At 40.0% G+C, this 16238-nt stretch overlaps 1 protein-coding gene across 2 annotated transcripts in view; it reads left to right on the forward strand.

Annotated features, from left to right (window-relative positions):
- Positions 1-16238, forward strand: part of kcnab2a (potassium voltage-gated channel subfamily A regulatory beta subunit 2a) — an 85544-nt gene that overhangs the window by 58993 nt on the left and 10313 nt on the right. For both annotated transcript variants that reach the window (XM_013908596.1, XM_005724642.1), the window contains 7 exons: positions 5417-5460; positions 5680-5717; positions 5958-6037; positions 10585-10629; positions 11172-11216; positions 11493-11536; positions 11795-11881. In XM_013908596.1, the coding sequence (XP_013764050.1) occupies positions 5417-5460; positions 5680-5717; positions 5958-6037; positions 10585-10629; positions 11172-11216; positions 11493-11536; positions 11795-11881 (383 nt within the window). The remainder of the gene's footprint in view (positions 1-5416; positions 5461-5679; positions 5718-5957; positions 6038-10584; positions 10630-11171; positions 11217-11492; positions 11537-11794; positions 11882-16238) is intronic.

Raw genomic sequence — 16238 nt, forward strand, 5'->3', positions numbered from 1 at the left:
CTCCTGGCTAACTGGGTTTAGCAGAACTAATCTGGGATCAAGTGTTTCACATAGTTTGACTGCTTTGTGGAGGGCAAATGGGATGCATACACATACGCACATAAAAACAGTGAGCAGTGGAGAGGGCCAAAAATAGCACAGCTTTTTTCTTTCTTGTTGGTAGGGGGCTGTTTAGCCAACGTAAACAAGAAAAATACTGCAAAGACACTCTTAATAAGGCAGAAAAAAAACTAGCTACAGGGAGTGCAGAATTATTAGGCAAGTTGTATTTTTGAGGAATAATTTTATTATTGAACAACAACCATGTTCTCAATGAACCCAAAAAACTCATTAATATCAAAGCTGAATGTTTTTGGAAGTAGTTTTTAGTTTGTCTTTAGTTTTAGCTATTTTAGGGGGATATCTGTGTGTGCAGGTGACTATTACTGTGCATAATTATTAGGCAACTTAACAAAAAACAAATATATACCCATTTCAATTATTTATTTTTACCAGTGAAACCAATATAACATCTCCACATTCACAAATATACATTTCTGACATTCAAAAACAAAACAAAAACAAATCAGCGACCAATATAGCCACCTTTCTTTGCAAGGACACTCAAAAGCCTGCCATCCATGGATTCTGTCAGTGTTTTGATCTGTTCACCATCAACATTGCGTGCAGCAGCAACCACAGCCTCCCAGACACTGTTCAGAGAGGTGTACTGTTTTCCCTCCTTGTAAATCTCACATTTGATGATGGACCACAGGTTCTCAATGGGGTTCAGATCAGGTGAACAAGGAGGCCATGTCATTAGTTTTTCTTCTTTTATACCCTTTCTTGCCAGCCACGCTGTGGAGTACTTGGACGCGTGTGATGGAGCATTGTCCTGCATGAAAATCATGTTTTTCTTGAAGGATGCAGACTTCTTCCTGTACCACTGCTTGAAGAAGGTGTCTTCCAGAAACTGGCAGTAGGACTGGGAGTTGAGCTTGACTCCATCCTCAACCCGAAAAGGCCCCACAAGCTCATCTTTGATGATACCAGCCCAAACCAGTACTCCACCTCCACATTGCTGGCGTCTGAGTCGGACTGGAGCTCTCTGCCCTTTACCAATCCAGCCACGGGCCCATCCATCTGGCCCATCAAGACTCACTCTCATTTCATCAGTCCATAAAACCTTAGAAAAACCAGTCTTGAGATATTTCTTGGCCCAGTCTTGACGTTTCAGCTTGTGTGTCTTGTTCAGTGGTGGTCGTCTTTCAGCCTTTCTTACCTTGGCCATGTCTCTGAGTATTGCACACCTTGTGCTTTTGGGCACTCCAGTGATGTTGCAGCTCTGAAATATGGCCAAACTGGTGGCAAGTGGCATCTTGGCAGCTGCACGCTTGACTTTTCTCAGTTCATGGGCAGTTATTTTGCGCCTTGGTTTTTCCACACGCTTCTTGCGACCCTGTTGACTATTTTGAATGAAACGCTTGATTGTTCGATGATCACGCTTCAGAAGCTTTGCAATTTTGAGACTGCTGCATCCCTCTGCAAGATATCTCACTATTTATGACTTTTCTGAGCCTGTCAAGTCCTTCTTTTGACCCATTTTGCCAAAGGAAAGGACGTTGCCTAATAATTATGCACACCTGATATAGGGTGTTGATGTCATTAGACCACACCCCTTCTCATTACAGAGATGCACATCACCTAATATGCTTAATTGGTAGTAGGCTTTCAAGCCTATACAGCTTGGAGTAAGACAACATGCATGAAGAGGATGATGTGGACAAAATACTCATTTGCCTAATAATTCTGCACTCCCTGTAGCATCATAGCTGTGTGAGAAATCGTTGTGCATTGAATCTGGAGATTCTGCTGAGATTAATTTCTGATATTGGATGCCACCAGCTCTACTTTTTGCTCACCCAAGTTTTCCCTTTGATTTTGTTATGTAATTTTCCCACCTTAGATCAGCTCTAACAGTGGTGAGCAGTGTGAGCAGATGTATTATTGGGTAAGAGTACAGCTTGTTTTCATAGTATGTTTTGTAATATTCTGTATCTCATGAAGGCGAAACAGTACAGGACTTAGTCTTAGTCTGAGCAGGATAACCCATAAACTGGCACCACAGTGTTGCAGGATGTGCTGGAACAAATCAAATCTGTGGCATTTACAAAGCACAACTTACAGGACTTGGGTCTGCATCTGCATCTTGGTTGCCAGATAACACAGGGCACCTTTAGAGGCTTCTGCAGAGCTAGGAGATGTTTTACTACATACAAAGGACAAATAGGCAGGGGGTGGACTTAATGTTTTGTTTCATCAGTGTATATGGCTGATATGATGTTATCAAATCTGAATTTAAAAGGCCTAAGGGTTGCATGCCCTGCTCGGTATCGCAGGACATCTCTGTCTGTAGTGTCAGCTTAATTCTTAAGCTGATAGATGCCACTGCATAACATGTTAAATAATATTGATGTATAAAATTGTATTAATTGCCCCAGTGGGACCTCTAGAAAACTTGTGTTCAGGGAAATTATTAGATGGGACTGTGTTATTTATGGGAAGTTACCCATTTAAGCCTTGGCAGATAGAAAATGTGTGACTCCTTTTGACAAGCAAAGCTACAGTAACGTGACAGATAATTATCTTTTTATTTATTTAATTCATGCAATGAACACACAAAATAAGATGGTGCTATTGGAAGCCATAGTGTCTGCTGCTTGTTTTGTGATTGAAGATGTTTTTTTTTCAGCTATATTTTTGTTGTGTTGCTGCGTAGTGAGTCAGTAATCTGCAAATTACTATTTAAATAATTAATACACAACAAAAAGAGTCAGGGGTGGTCCAGGAGATCTCTCTGACTTAAAATTAACCTATAAATTGAAAGGAAAAATATCTGCAGTGATTAACATTCTCATCCAGGTTTTGTATCACGCTAAAGTGTTGTGTAACACGTGTGTAAACAAACCCTAAACAGACTCCAGGCCCTGTTTAATCACACAAAGTGTGACACAGTGAAAACCCTTCCCCTTTCCACTTGGGCTTTGCGCATACTTCGCATCTGTCCGATTCGGTGGGTCCTTTCTGGCTTTGTCCGTGTGGCTACAGTGTTGTTACTGTCCTGTACTGTACCTGTCTCCCTCATTATTGAGGAGGCTGTGAGATGGATGACTTTACTGCTGCGGTTCATGTATGCTGAGGCTCAGCAGGAACTTGACTCCTGCGTACCTGCAGGCCCTGGTGGAGGATTGTTGCCGAAATGCACAATGCAGTATTCAAGGCCACTCCAGTAAAATATTGAAGAGAACAGTGTGCTGACAAAGGTACATCCTAACAATGACAATGATGGAACGGTTATTCTTTTACTCCTCTCTTTTTGTACATTCACATCCACTGTGCAGTATTCATGTTTTAGCGTGCTCATGTGACAGTTAAGACAGAAAACTTTGCTTTGTAATACGCTTTAATGCACCTGATGGAAATGTTTACTTTGCATCTCATTTTCTTAATATAGTTGTGAACTCTAAAATCATTAAATACTCTGGAGCAAACATGCTCCACTGACAGTTTCAGTCAGGAAACTGCTCTTGGTGTTGGTTATCTCTGTGATGCCGCACAACAGCGTCCCGAGGGGCAGTTTTACTCTTGCAATTAAGAGGCAGTTAATTGTTGATGGGCTCCAGTGGTTTGCCACAGTAGACTTGTACTGCGATGCAGCGTTAGGACACATGGACTCATTAGATCACGCTCACTTCTCCCTCATGACAAACTTTGTTTGTTTATAAAGCAGGAGGCTCCTATATGTGATGTCATCTTGCTCTCTGATTTACAGTGTAACACGACTGCCAGACTTCACTGACCCAAACGGATCATTTTAATGAGGCTCTTCGTAGAAACAAGTGGAACACAAACGGCAAAATACACAAACTGAATTTTCAGTGTTGTTTGATCTCACCCAAACATTTGATGGCTTAGAAAATTGAGCTTTTCTCAGAAACCAAAGAATAGAAATAAATAGACTCCATGAGCATCTATGTTGGTTTACTGACCCAGAAGTTGAGCCAATATTGTTGGATGGTAGTGAGCATGAAAGGTAAATCCTTAAGCTTAATTGTTTTGTTTTTGTTTATGTGCTAAACAAGTGTACAGTAACTGACTTAGATAATGTACGATAACAATGAGGTTTCAGCAGCTTTAGTCTCTGTTTCTGAACTTGGTGTTAAGAACACATTGAAGAAAGTGTGTTGTTAGTTACTGCAGCAATTTTATCAGTGCTTCACAGAACACCCACTCACATGCATGCACAGTCCCACTTGTTACAAGCAGCCATATAAAACGCACATCTACACACATGCACACCTTTGTCTCCCTCTCTACCCCTTTTTCATTTCAGCTCTTCTATACAGCCAGCCTTATAAAAATATATTAGATAGCCTCCCACATACTTACGTTGACTCCTGCACACGTTACATCATCTCTGCCACATTTCTTTTATCTTTTTTACACTGCCAGATTATCTCGTGAAGGTGTTTGACCAAAAGCAGCATGTTTGGTTTTGTATTTTTAATGTCTTAGATCAGAAAACTCTGAAGTAATAAAATATTGTAGTCGTCAGGTTTTTGCAGACCAGAAGAGATGGTTTGATTTCCTTGTGAAATGATTATATAACAGTGCTCATAACAAATCTGTTATGATACTGAGGAACCACAGGCATATTAGAAAACTTTAAAAGCTTGCACAAGCAAAAGCTTGCACAAGCTAAAGACCTAACCAAAGCTGTGATTGTCAACCAGAGGGGTCTGTCTGGACTGTGATTGGCTCAGAGACGCCAGCTTTAGGAGCAAGTTGTTGTGTGTAGTCAAGCTTCCGCATTGCTGCAGGGGATTTTAGTCAGATGGCGGCTGAGGGATCCTGGTGTGCTGTGAGAAATTTCAGTGGATGTCATGGTGGGACTGCTTAATACTCACTTCCTGTCTCTGATTCCCCCCCCGACATTTTGGTGAGCACAAACACCTTCTCATTGTCAGCTCATACGTTGATGTGCTTCGTTAGCCATCCCCTCAACATGTGTCAGTGCTGCACTATGTTATAATAATAATAATAATAATAATAATGGATTGCATTTATATAGCGCTTTTCGGGACCCCTCATAGCGCTTTACAATACCACTATTCATTCACTCTCACATTCATTCGGGCTAGTTACAGATCCATACAAAGTCTTGTTCTTTCCAGCTTCTGTCACTCCACTGCAGCAACAACCTAAAGATGAGAGAACTCTAGTGAAGCTCGATAGGGTTTTTTGTTTATTTTGTTTTTCAAACAGTCATTCCTGAAAGACTGTGCTGGTCACAGCCACCGCCTGAGGACAAAAGATCATAAATCACTGCCACCTCAGTGCGGCATTAGTTTTAATGTATTTTCCTCTGTTTTGACAGAAACCTCGGGAAGTCGGGCTTGCGGGTATCCTGCCTTGGATTAGGTAAGATCACAAGACAAACTGTTTGTGCATGCTGTAGACTCAGTATGACAGACCGGGGAGGCCAATATAAAACCTGTTCTCTATACAGAGAGAAAGTGTTATTAAACAGAGTGTGAAAAAATTGAGTTTAAGTATGTCAGAAAGAACAAAAAGGTTCTTATTCTACTTGCATGTTTGTGTACTAATTCTCTGACCCCACTTCTCTGTTATTCCCTTTAGGAACATGGGTGACGTTTGGTGGACAGATAACAGATGAGGTGAGAGCAGATGCATTTTGTCAGCTTCTATCCATCAAAGCTTTGGAATGGAAACCCTCCATATGATCTGAGATATCCTAGGTTGCTCAAGAAGCCTATTTTTACTTTTCTGACAGAGTCAACAGGCAGACTCTAGTCCTGTGAAGCCAGCTTCATAATAAAAATTTACTAACACCTCACATCAGTGGTCTCACCCCATCATTTTCCTTCTCTGTTCCTTCTCCCCTGTTCTCTCAACAGATGGCAGAGCAGCTGATGACTCTGGCCTATGAAAATGGCATCAATCTGTTTGACACAGCGGAGGTCTACGCTGCTGGCAAGTGAGTATATCCTGTGTGGCGAGTCACTTAGGAGTGAGTGGTAGCAGCAAACATTACCAAACTGCTAATGTGTGATTGATTATGAAGGCAAGCAGAGGTTATGTACTTGCAGACTCCAGTCAGGTGTTTGAGCTATAGTGGTGCACAAATATTCCACATTTAGAAGTGATGTAATACAGAGTCAAGGTGCCAGCATGTTGTCTTTACTTATGGTAACTTACCAATATGCCAAATATCCATCTCACATTTCCTGAGAGCACTGAATTGTTTGTCTCCTAGAATACATAAAAACTGTAAAGCAGAATTTCTTTAAAACTTAAAATCTGGACAGTCGTCTGAGGAGGGGTTCTCTGGGTGACCTTCTTTTTATATAAGTTCATTTAAATAAAAGACAGAAAAGACATGACAATCACAACATTACAATTTAACATCGACATCATATGCAGAGGCTTGGAGACGTTCTGCAACAGTCCCAGGGTGGATGAATTTTCTTTTGGCGTTACAGGATTCATCTCTATACACGTGGTATATTTTCCACGTGTATCTTAATTGTTTTTTGTTTTTTACAGCGGACACGCTAGAGCTGTTTTGTGACAAAGTGCATTCTAAACAAACTAACCTTTATTAAATGAATATATGACGATGGAAATGCATAAATGTTTTATTTCCATCGTTTTTTTTTCACATGGTTTGAGGTTTAACTGATGCTAATAATTATGTCGTCTCATTTTACCCTCTTCTCAAACAATAGTTTAATGGCATTCAGCCTCTGGGTAAGCTCCACAGTATGTTTATCTCGATGAATCAACTCCTCATTTTCTTGGCTATTATTAAAGGAGGAGAAGAAATTAATGTCTGCCTGGCCTGCTTTTCACAACGAAAAGTGCCATTTGTCAGGGTTCGGGTATTCGTGGCATAAATTTAGGGGATGGGCAGTGATGATACTTTAACCTCAGAAAGCATGTTGCTTTATTGCTGGATGTAGTGGATGTTTAAATTCCAGTATGGATTAGTCTGGCTTTGTAGTAGCCTGGGTGCTGTGAAATAATCTAAGGGATTATCCTTTGCAAATAGTGTCTCTTATTAACGGGAGCAAGTCTCCTGTTTAAATCCTCCTGAGATTATTCTATTTTTTCCATTATGTTTGGGGAGATGCATCAGAGTCCCTGTGTCTCAGAAAGGGAAATCAAAAGATAACAAAAGAGGAGAAACAAGCTGTAGGTCTCAGTGGTTGTCCTCGTTTCGCATCTAATGCCTCAGCAGCTGTGGTCTGATGCACGTCATCACACCACGATGTTAATGTTTTGGGGAGTTTTCAGCAGTCTTGTTGATTTATTCATGAGAGAGGTTGATCTTTGACACAGAAGCAAAACCAACTCTGGCTTTGATCATCGTGCTGCCATAAACCAGAACCACACTTGAACAGAAAGGACAAGCCTGGCACGTGCAAGTGTTTGTGACAGCACGTCACACAGCTCGAAATGTGTTGCACAGGTGTTAATCCTGACAGCTTCCACTGCAAAGCAGCACCAAGGAGCTTATATTACACACAAACACACGAGAAGGAGTCGAACAAATCACACAGTTTGCGCGTCATAATGGAAAAAGCTTTCATGTGAAGTCCTCGGTTGTGGCTTAGGATTCTTTCTATCAGTCGGGCTTGGAGGATGTGAAGTGGTGGTGTTGGTGGCTGCACAGTCAGCTGCTGTGAAGTCGATTCTGTGTGGTGAGCTTGGACAGATAAATAAATGAGATTTGTAGGCTGTTTGTTGTAGCTTAGCCCTCAACTAAAAAATTGGTCACGGAACAAAACACTGAACGCACAAGAATATTCAAATATTGATTGTGACGCTTGATTAGCATATCCATCCGAATACATGAGCTACTGTTTCTGAGAAATATAAACAAATATGTCTCTTTGCACAAACAAATGTGTTGTGCTTAACCCATGTAGCTGCTCTTATCAGCAAGCACACATGGCACGAAAGCTTTTCAAAGTATGGCAGTAATTGGCAGAACAGAATTTTAGTCTTTGTTTTCTCTCAGGCTCAGAGGCATTTTGCTGGAGATCAATATTAAATGTGTGACATGGTGAAAAACAGGTGGCATAAGCCCTGAAGAATGTGAAAGTAATAAAATATAAAGAATCCATGAGTAGTGCCGCATTACATCATTGCTTCTGCCCTAAGTCAGAAAGCAACTCAGCATTGAAATAAAGCAAAGCTTTAATTAATGGGTGGATGAAGAAAGGCAACCTGCTCGAGGCTCAGTGAACCTTATGTTTGGTCACTCAAATTACTCACATTTCAAAGGGGCAATACTAAGAGCCAGAAACACACACACACACATCATTGCTCTCAGGGGAGTGTTCATTGCTCGTTGTTTAAAAAAGATGCGAGTCCAGCTGGCAGGGGCTGAAATCACTTGGAATAATAATGCAGTGTCTACTGTACTTGGGCAGCTGCTGTTTGGATCAGCAGAATGTACAGAGGCACAAACACACGAGTGGGGAGGTTGAATATTTAATTAAATTTATCTTTGAATAAATGGCAAACAAAAGGTGGTGATAAATGGTACAAAAATGTTATGCAGGATTTAATATTCAATTGAAATGGAGACAAAAGCGAAACAAACAAACAAATGGCCCCTGAATATTAAAGTAAGGCTACATTCACACTGCAGGCGAAAGCGCATCAAATCCAAAGTCTTTACATTAAGGGCCATCAGTCAAACAATATTGTTTGGTCTGGGTCTAAACAGAGCGTGTTGTGTGTGATGTCTTCTTTTGCGCATGCGGGCCGCTTTGAGCGTTCACACTAGAGCGCGTTTGCTGTCACATTTTATTTGTAGTGTGAACAAGCAGACAAAAAAATCGGATTTGATCAAAAAATCGGAATTGAGCATTAAGACCTGCAGTGTGAGCGTAGCCTTTAATCATTCATACATCCATGCTTTGCATACATATATTAGCAAGTGGTACACATGAGCAGGACTGGTCATAGCTGTCGAATATTAGGATGCAGGGGAAAAAAGGAAAAAGGGTACAGCACTACAAAGTTTATTATGTGCTTATAATCGAATTTTTTTTTGAGTTGTGATACATAATAACCCATGGTTATCAATCATTGGTGTATCAATATAGTTCTGATTTTAAAAAATACATAAATATGAATGATTTATTTGTAACTGAAGTGCAGATTTCTAGCTGTAATTTAAGAGATTTAACAGAAAATTGTACATTAATTGGAATTGCTGATGATTTTATACATTGTTTCCCTTTTTCAGAGGCCTAAGGATAATGGGCTAACCTGACAACTGATCCTGCCAACTTTGTACTTAATTCTTGTTGCTATTATTCTTGAAAGTTCAAACAAATTTAAAAGTAATTCCAGATTTACAAAAGTGTTCTTCCACTCAAAAATATAGGTAGTTTCCCCATTTATGTTTCATACAGAAATACCAGGATATTCAAGTAATGTATAAACATGAAAAGGTTTCAAAATTATTCTTTAAAAAAAAAAACAACTTGCACATTATTCGACTTTATACAAACATCGTTGTGCCATTCTCTTTGGTATCAGCTGTCCTTAATACTTCCACATAATTAGAGCCAGCTTATTATTTTCTGCCAAGTAATCTTGTATTGAAATATTTAGGTTAGGAATTTACCATTTGTGGCCTCTTGTCTTTTTTGGGGGGTTGTGGGTATGCCATTGTGACTCTCACTGCGATTTAAAATGTGTGGATGATCAATCTGCTGTGTGATCTGTGCAAATCTAAAACTCCTAAACTTCTTGATATTCTTGATATTTATAACCACCTCTGTAATATTCTTGATATTTATAATTGAGCTATTTGTAGATATTAGTTCCATTTCTTAAATTTGTAATATCTGAAACATATTGCACTATTTAAATAGTTTAGTCTGTTACTGTTACTGTCTTGGAGCAACTGTAACCCACACAGTTTCCTCGGGGATTAATAAAGTATTCTGATACCTTAAACTTTTGCACATTACTGAAACTGTTCAGACTGTCACAATGACAGGAGCTGTAATGTGCTGTGCTTGGGGGTAAATTGTGGTCCTTGAATTTGTGCACAAATCGGATACTTGCCGTAATATTTGAAAACGGTGTCAATTAGAGGTGCTAGCTGCACTCATCGGCAAACGTAAACAAATCTTAGCTGGCATGACGCTTTTTCTACCTCTACAGCCAGTTGGATTTTATGTGAAACTGTGTCACAAGGAGGTGTCTCATTATTTGTCAGAGGGAGCTGGAGAGACATCCTGCTGACAGGTTTCTGCCCAGCCCTAATGAGCCCCGTGTTGAACGTAATGTCACTCATTAGCACCCCTGTGGCTGCTAATGAGTGACTTGGTGGTGGCTCGACAGCACAGCTGGGACCGGGCGAAGAATTGGACTGCGTTAATCAATTAAATAATTAAATCTTGAGACAGTCGGATATAAGTGCTCATATCATTTCAAGACTATCTATTATTTTTTAATGTTTTTTTTAATCATGCTCTCTTTCCATCTGTTTCATAGGGCAGAGGTGGTGCTCGGAAACATCATAAAGAAGAAAGGATGGAGGTATGATATGAGGCACACTTTAATTGCATTTTGTATTTTTATTTTTTTTATTTTTTTTTATTTCCTTCCCAGCCATCTGGCCTAATCTTGTATCATCTCGTTCCTCTGCACATATTGGGAGGCTTGTGTGTTGTGAACCGGAACAGTAAGGTGGGGAGATGAAAGATTAATGTGGGCAGCCTTGCCACACTCCAGTGTCTCCTCCTCAAAGATGATAAATAATGGATGAACTTCTAGTGGCTTGTCTTCTACTTTGTCGGTCCTGTATGGGTATTTGTATAGCTCAGGTTATATCAGATCAGGTTTATGTGCTCGCAGCACTCATTCACTGGCATTGTTTGCGTTCTGGCACAGACACCGTTATTGTAGGATGTGTGCGAGAGTGATGCTGATAGAATAAGGTAGAAACACATGAATGACCTAAAGATTATAGTTTGTGCATGTGCATAAGCAACTCCAGTGCTTTTTTTGATGTAGTTCAGCATGTTTGCTTGGCAGATGTTGTAACAGATGTGTGCTTACTTTTTCTTTTCTTTCTCCAGACGTTCGAGTTTGGTGATAACAACAAAGATCTTCTGGGGTGGAAAGTAAGTTTCATCCTTAACTCTGCTGTTTGCCCAAATGGAAAAACTACCCTCGCGTGTAATTTTTCTCGACTTGTTTGATCCTGATGCTCCTGGTAATGGGATCATGTGTCATCCAAACTGATCTGTTGTCAGGTGCTTTCAATAAAGCTGGAAACATCGCTCATATTTCATAAAGGATAAAATGATATTATGTTACCGTCCAGGAGCCGTACCAGTCACATTTTAAATAATGGTGTCAAACACACTCTCATTTCTTTTGTATTTGTTTTCATATAGAGCGGAAACTGAAAGAGGTTTATCCCGAAAACACATTATAGAAGGTAAGTAGCAGTGCTGCGTATTATTGGATTAAATGTTGACACTTCAACAACAAAATTAATTAATAGCTTTGGGTCAAGGGAATCAAAGCTTCATTTTAAAAACTGACGCCTCCCCTGGAGTTATTGGAAAAGTTTTAGCTACAGTCAGTAACCCATTTAAAGTATGCAGTTTGATAATCCTCTGCACTAATTTTCTATACACTTTGATATTTGCAGTCACAGTACCATTGCTGCTCAACTGTGGTTCCTATTTTCCAGGTTTAAAAGCCTCTTTAGAAAGACTGCAGTTAGACTACGTGGATGTGGTTTTCGCGAACAGACCGGACCCTAATACACCAATGGAAGGTAGAAATTCTATTGTCTCTACCCTTTTTCTGCCTATTTATCACCTTTTTATCACTTGTTGTCATACTGTGCTTAGAGAAAAGGCATTCTTTCTGTCTCTATGACGACTGCAACGTGAAGACTCGGATATACAAATCTCTTGTAACTGAAACATCTATTTTTAAATGCTGCCTGTTGTCCTGGTGCTTCCACCTCCACACTCAGAATGAGGATGGATGCGGATGCTGAAGACCTTTAAATGGCAGAGTGCTAACTGTGTGGGGGCTCAGCTGGTCACACAGTATCCATCTGCTCCCGTGTTATAGTTCCTCTTCGGGTTGTAGTCCGGTCAGGGGCCATCTCTCTGCCTTCAGTTTGCTACTTCGCTCAAGCTGGCTCTTCCAGAATACTTCAGGATCTTGTTGAGCAGAAGTAGCTGGTGTTGTTTAATGTAAAGGTTGAGGCAATTCTTACGCCCCTCTGCCCTTTAGAGATTGCACACAGTTCAAATGGGCAGTTTTGAATATGCGTCTTCCAATCTGTAGTGGTAAAGCCATCTGGTGTATTTTATGCTGGCAGTAGCTGAAGGGGTAAACAGGGTGAAGAGGAAGTGAACAGCTACTGTCAGAGTAAACACAGTAAACCCCTTAAGACAAGCACACACTCCCAAGATGAGAGGCTTGGTCTATTCGACTCTATTATGAGAAACAGTGCATCAGTGTGATGGATTATTGATGGGTGAGAGGGCCCGTCTTATTATATGCGTGTTCCTTCTCTTGTCTGGGACGCTTCGATCGCTATCTGACATTTTTTATATTTGGTCTGCAGGCGAACCAAACAAGTTATCACTTAGATCGATAAAAAGACGGAAATTACAGTCAGATAACACAAGATATTGCTCAACAGCACACACACAAGCTGAGTTGGAGCTCTGTGATTTAATTTCTCACATGTGTTACACACACTGCACATGAAACACTACAGATGATTATCTTCATGCCACCTGGCTCCAGACACCATTTGGGATAAGCATCTTTCATCAGAACTGCCTTTGAAACATGACCAACCCATTCAGGCCACCTTAAGGAAAAAAAAAAAAAACCCACCACCACCTCAAACAGGAGAGGCAGCAATAAACATCTCAACATGCTGGTAGCACCAAACTTCTCTGGAGTCGAGTGTTACATAAGTTGAAACAGCCGCAATTTTCTTTGTGACCATTTATTACACGGCGTGCTGCGGGGGAAAAACTTTTTCTAAGGTTTATTTTTTAGCACCTGACGGCTCTTTTTAGCTTCTCATCTGTAAACACTCAGCATACTATTTCACGTGATTCAGTTGATTTTGAAAAATCTCAACAGGATCTTCAGCTTTATTTTGAAAGGTTTATGTGGAAAATAAGCAAGCGGACAGCGGAGGCACACGACCGTCGTTGTTGCTAACGACAACGCATAAGAACAGTCGTTTGTCCGTCCATAGTGTGGTTATATTAAATATAAGAGAAAGAGAGAACTTTAAGAAATTCTACAGTGACCATCAAAACGATGAAAAATATTGACGTAAACAGTTTATTTTGCAACACCACAAAACAAACGATAGCATAATATGAAACGATAGACGTTTTCATATCGTCATCTTATATATATCATTATATCGAAAAGCCCTATTTAAAAGCAATAATAGTTTGTCACTCGCCTACCTATGTAACATCAAATAAATACATAAAAATAACTGCTTTCACCTACTACTCCAGCGGTCCCCAACCTTTTTTGCGCCACGGACTGGTTTATGCCCGACAATATTTTCACAGGTGTCGCGGATAAATACAACAAAATAAAACTAGTACCGGTACCGAAAAAAAGAAGATTTATTCATAACGCACGTGAAAAGACCCAGGAAAACTGAGTTAACGATAAAAACGATAACAAAATAACGTTGAAAACCCTGAAAACCATACATTTCACACCTGAGCCTCAACTCACGCGGCCCGGTACCAAACGACTCATGGACCCCCCCGGGGGTTGGGGACCGCTGTACTACTCAACTCACTGGATAACGATTTGTCAATTACAAGTCATTAGCATTCGAGCATGTGCTGGGTAATGTACCTTTCTGAAACACAGAGACCGACTTCTACGGATGATCTGATATCGTCGTGTTGGTGTTGTTCCTGGAACAGCATAGTAAATGTTGTTCCAGGATCAACATTGCAAGTGACCAATCACATTCTTGTGACGTTATTCTTTGGCGCGCCAAGCCATTTGTGCATTTATGAAATTCCAATGTTGCAAGGACAATATCAATGCTGCATAGTGTTTATTAAAGGGTCAGGGTCAGGGTCCGCTGATCGGCGGACAGAGGCGGTTTCTCGCAGCTTAAGTACACAGTTTTTTGTTTTACGGCGGTTTTTCCCGAAGTCGCAAAAGTATGACGTCACAACATTCTGATTGGTCACTTGCAATGTTGATCCTGGAACAACATTTACTATGTTGATCTGGGAACAACACCAACACGACGATATCAGATTGTGTGACTTCTACAGGGCTCAGAGTCTTTCAGTATCCACAGCTTTCGCCCCCTGATGCCCATTAGAGTGAATTTAGGCTTAGGCTACTTAAGGATCAACCTTTGCTTTTTAGACCTAGAAGCTACATCTTTAATGCTGTCTGTGGTGAGGAGAGAGCCATATCGTTAATTTGTTACATAAAATGTAACAAATTAATTAATGTTACATAAAAACAGCTTGTATAAAAGCAACCAAGTCAAACCAAAAACTGCTTTAAAGCTTTGCCTAGAATGAGGGTTAAAGGGCTTTTCATCAACTTCTTTGATGCCCACAAAAAATACTCATTATTTCTTCCTTCATGGCTCAGGGCCGTTTATCATGGATGGCCATGATGGTCAAGTGGTTAGCACTGTAGCCTTACAGCAAGCTTATAACCGGCTCGATCCCCACCTATGCCTGTGTGCGTTCTCTCATGCCTTCTCCCACGGTACAAAGACCATTAGGTTAACTGGTGATTCTGAATATGCCGTGGGTATGAGGTAATTAAAGTGCTGTATAAATGTATGTTGCTTAATGGGGGTTAAAATGGGACTTTTAGTCATTAAGATTATAAAAGAACTGTATAAATGGGAGTGCATTTCAATATTTATACAACCACTGAACAAACCACTGAACAAATCTAATCTTAAAGCTTATTTGCATGAATGTAATTTGACTTATCTACATCTTTGTTAAGGTTGCAGATGTGCAGTAGAAGCGTGTGATAGACTTCTACTGTGCCAATGCAACATTACCCACTGATTGGGTCGTATATCCTAGTTTCAGCTGTTGACTGGCTCTTTTATGACAGGAGCTAAACTGCGGATGTGTAATCAGGATTCTTTGAGTGCCATGGCTCTCTTATCATGCCTCTGCTAATGTATATTTTTATGTTATAATCTTTAGCATAATTATCAGAATCATTTGTTTATTCAAATCTCTCTTATCATACACATAAGCATGCATGCTTTAAAAACACATTCCCACCTGACGGCTTTAAATCAAATGCAGTGCTGTGTTGACACAGTAACATGAGATTAATCTCACCGCAACATCCAGTCATCACATTAAAGAGAAAAATAAATCACCCCTGACATATTTTCTAACCATCTGTGCTTAAAATAAATAAGCTGTAGTCCACTTTGTCAAACCACTGAAGAGGCACAATTAAAGATCTGAAGTGGTGCAAATACGGCCGTCGTCTCGTATTTATTTCACTGGATTTCCTTTCTGCAGCCCGCTGCAGATCGAAATTGACAGATTCTTAGGATTTTTTTTTTTTTTTTAAACATTAATGTCATTCAAGTGCCTTGTTATGAATAGATGTCATCCTCATCAGGGTGAATCATGCTCCATTCTGATTAACATAATCAGCTTTTCCACTTCTGTCCTGAATGGCCGAGGCCATTTGGATTGCAAATGATAACGAGTGCTTCTTTTAGAAGAAGAAAGAACAAGCAGATGCACATAAATTAGAGTACCAGGACACTGTTTGAGGTATTGTATGCTGCGGAAAACACCACAGGGTGAAACGAGTGTTAATGGGTTTTTTCTTTTTCTTTTATAAGAAAAAGAAAAGCTTTATTTTTAGCTTTATTTTTAAGCTACATTTTTTTTTTTTTTTTTTTGTCAGAATTGTTGTCTGAATTGTTGTCTGAAGACCAACAAGGATACCCAATGGATTTACTTTGCCAAATGGATCATCACGGCCTTGCCATATTGCTTCATTTGATTAACCTTTGTTGTTATTATTTATTTTATTTTATTTTCAGTTGTTACAGACGGGACAGGCATGACTGAGGGATAGGAAAGGGAGAAAGAAAGATGAAGGAA

This window comes from Pundamilia nyererei, unplaced genomic scaffold (genome assembly GCF_000239375.1).
Source record: "Pundamilia nyererei isolate P.nyererei 1_Seehausen unplaced genomic scaffold, PunNye1.0 scaffold00012, whole genome shotgun sequence".
Taxonomy (NCBI): domain Eukaryota; kingdom Metazoa; phylum Chordata; class Actinopteri; order Cichliformes; family Cichlidae; genus Pundamilia; species Pundamilia nyererei.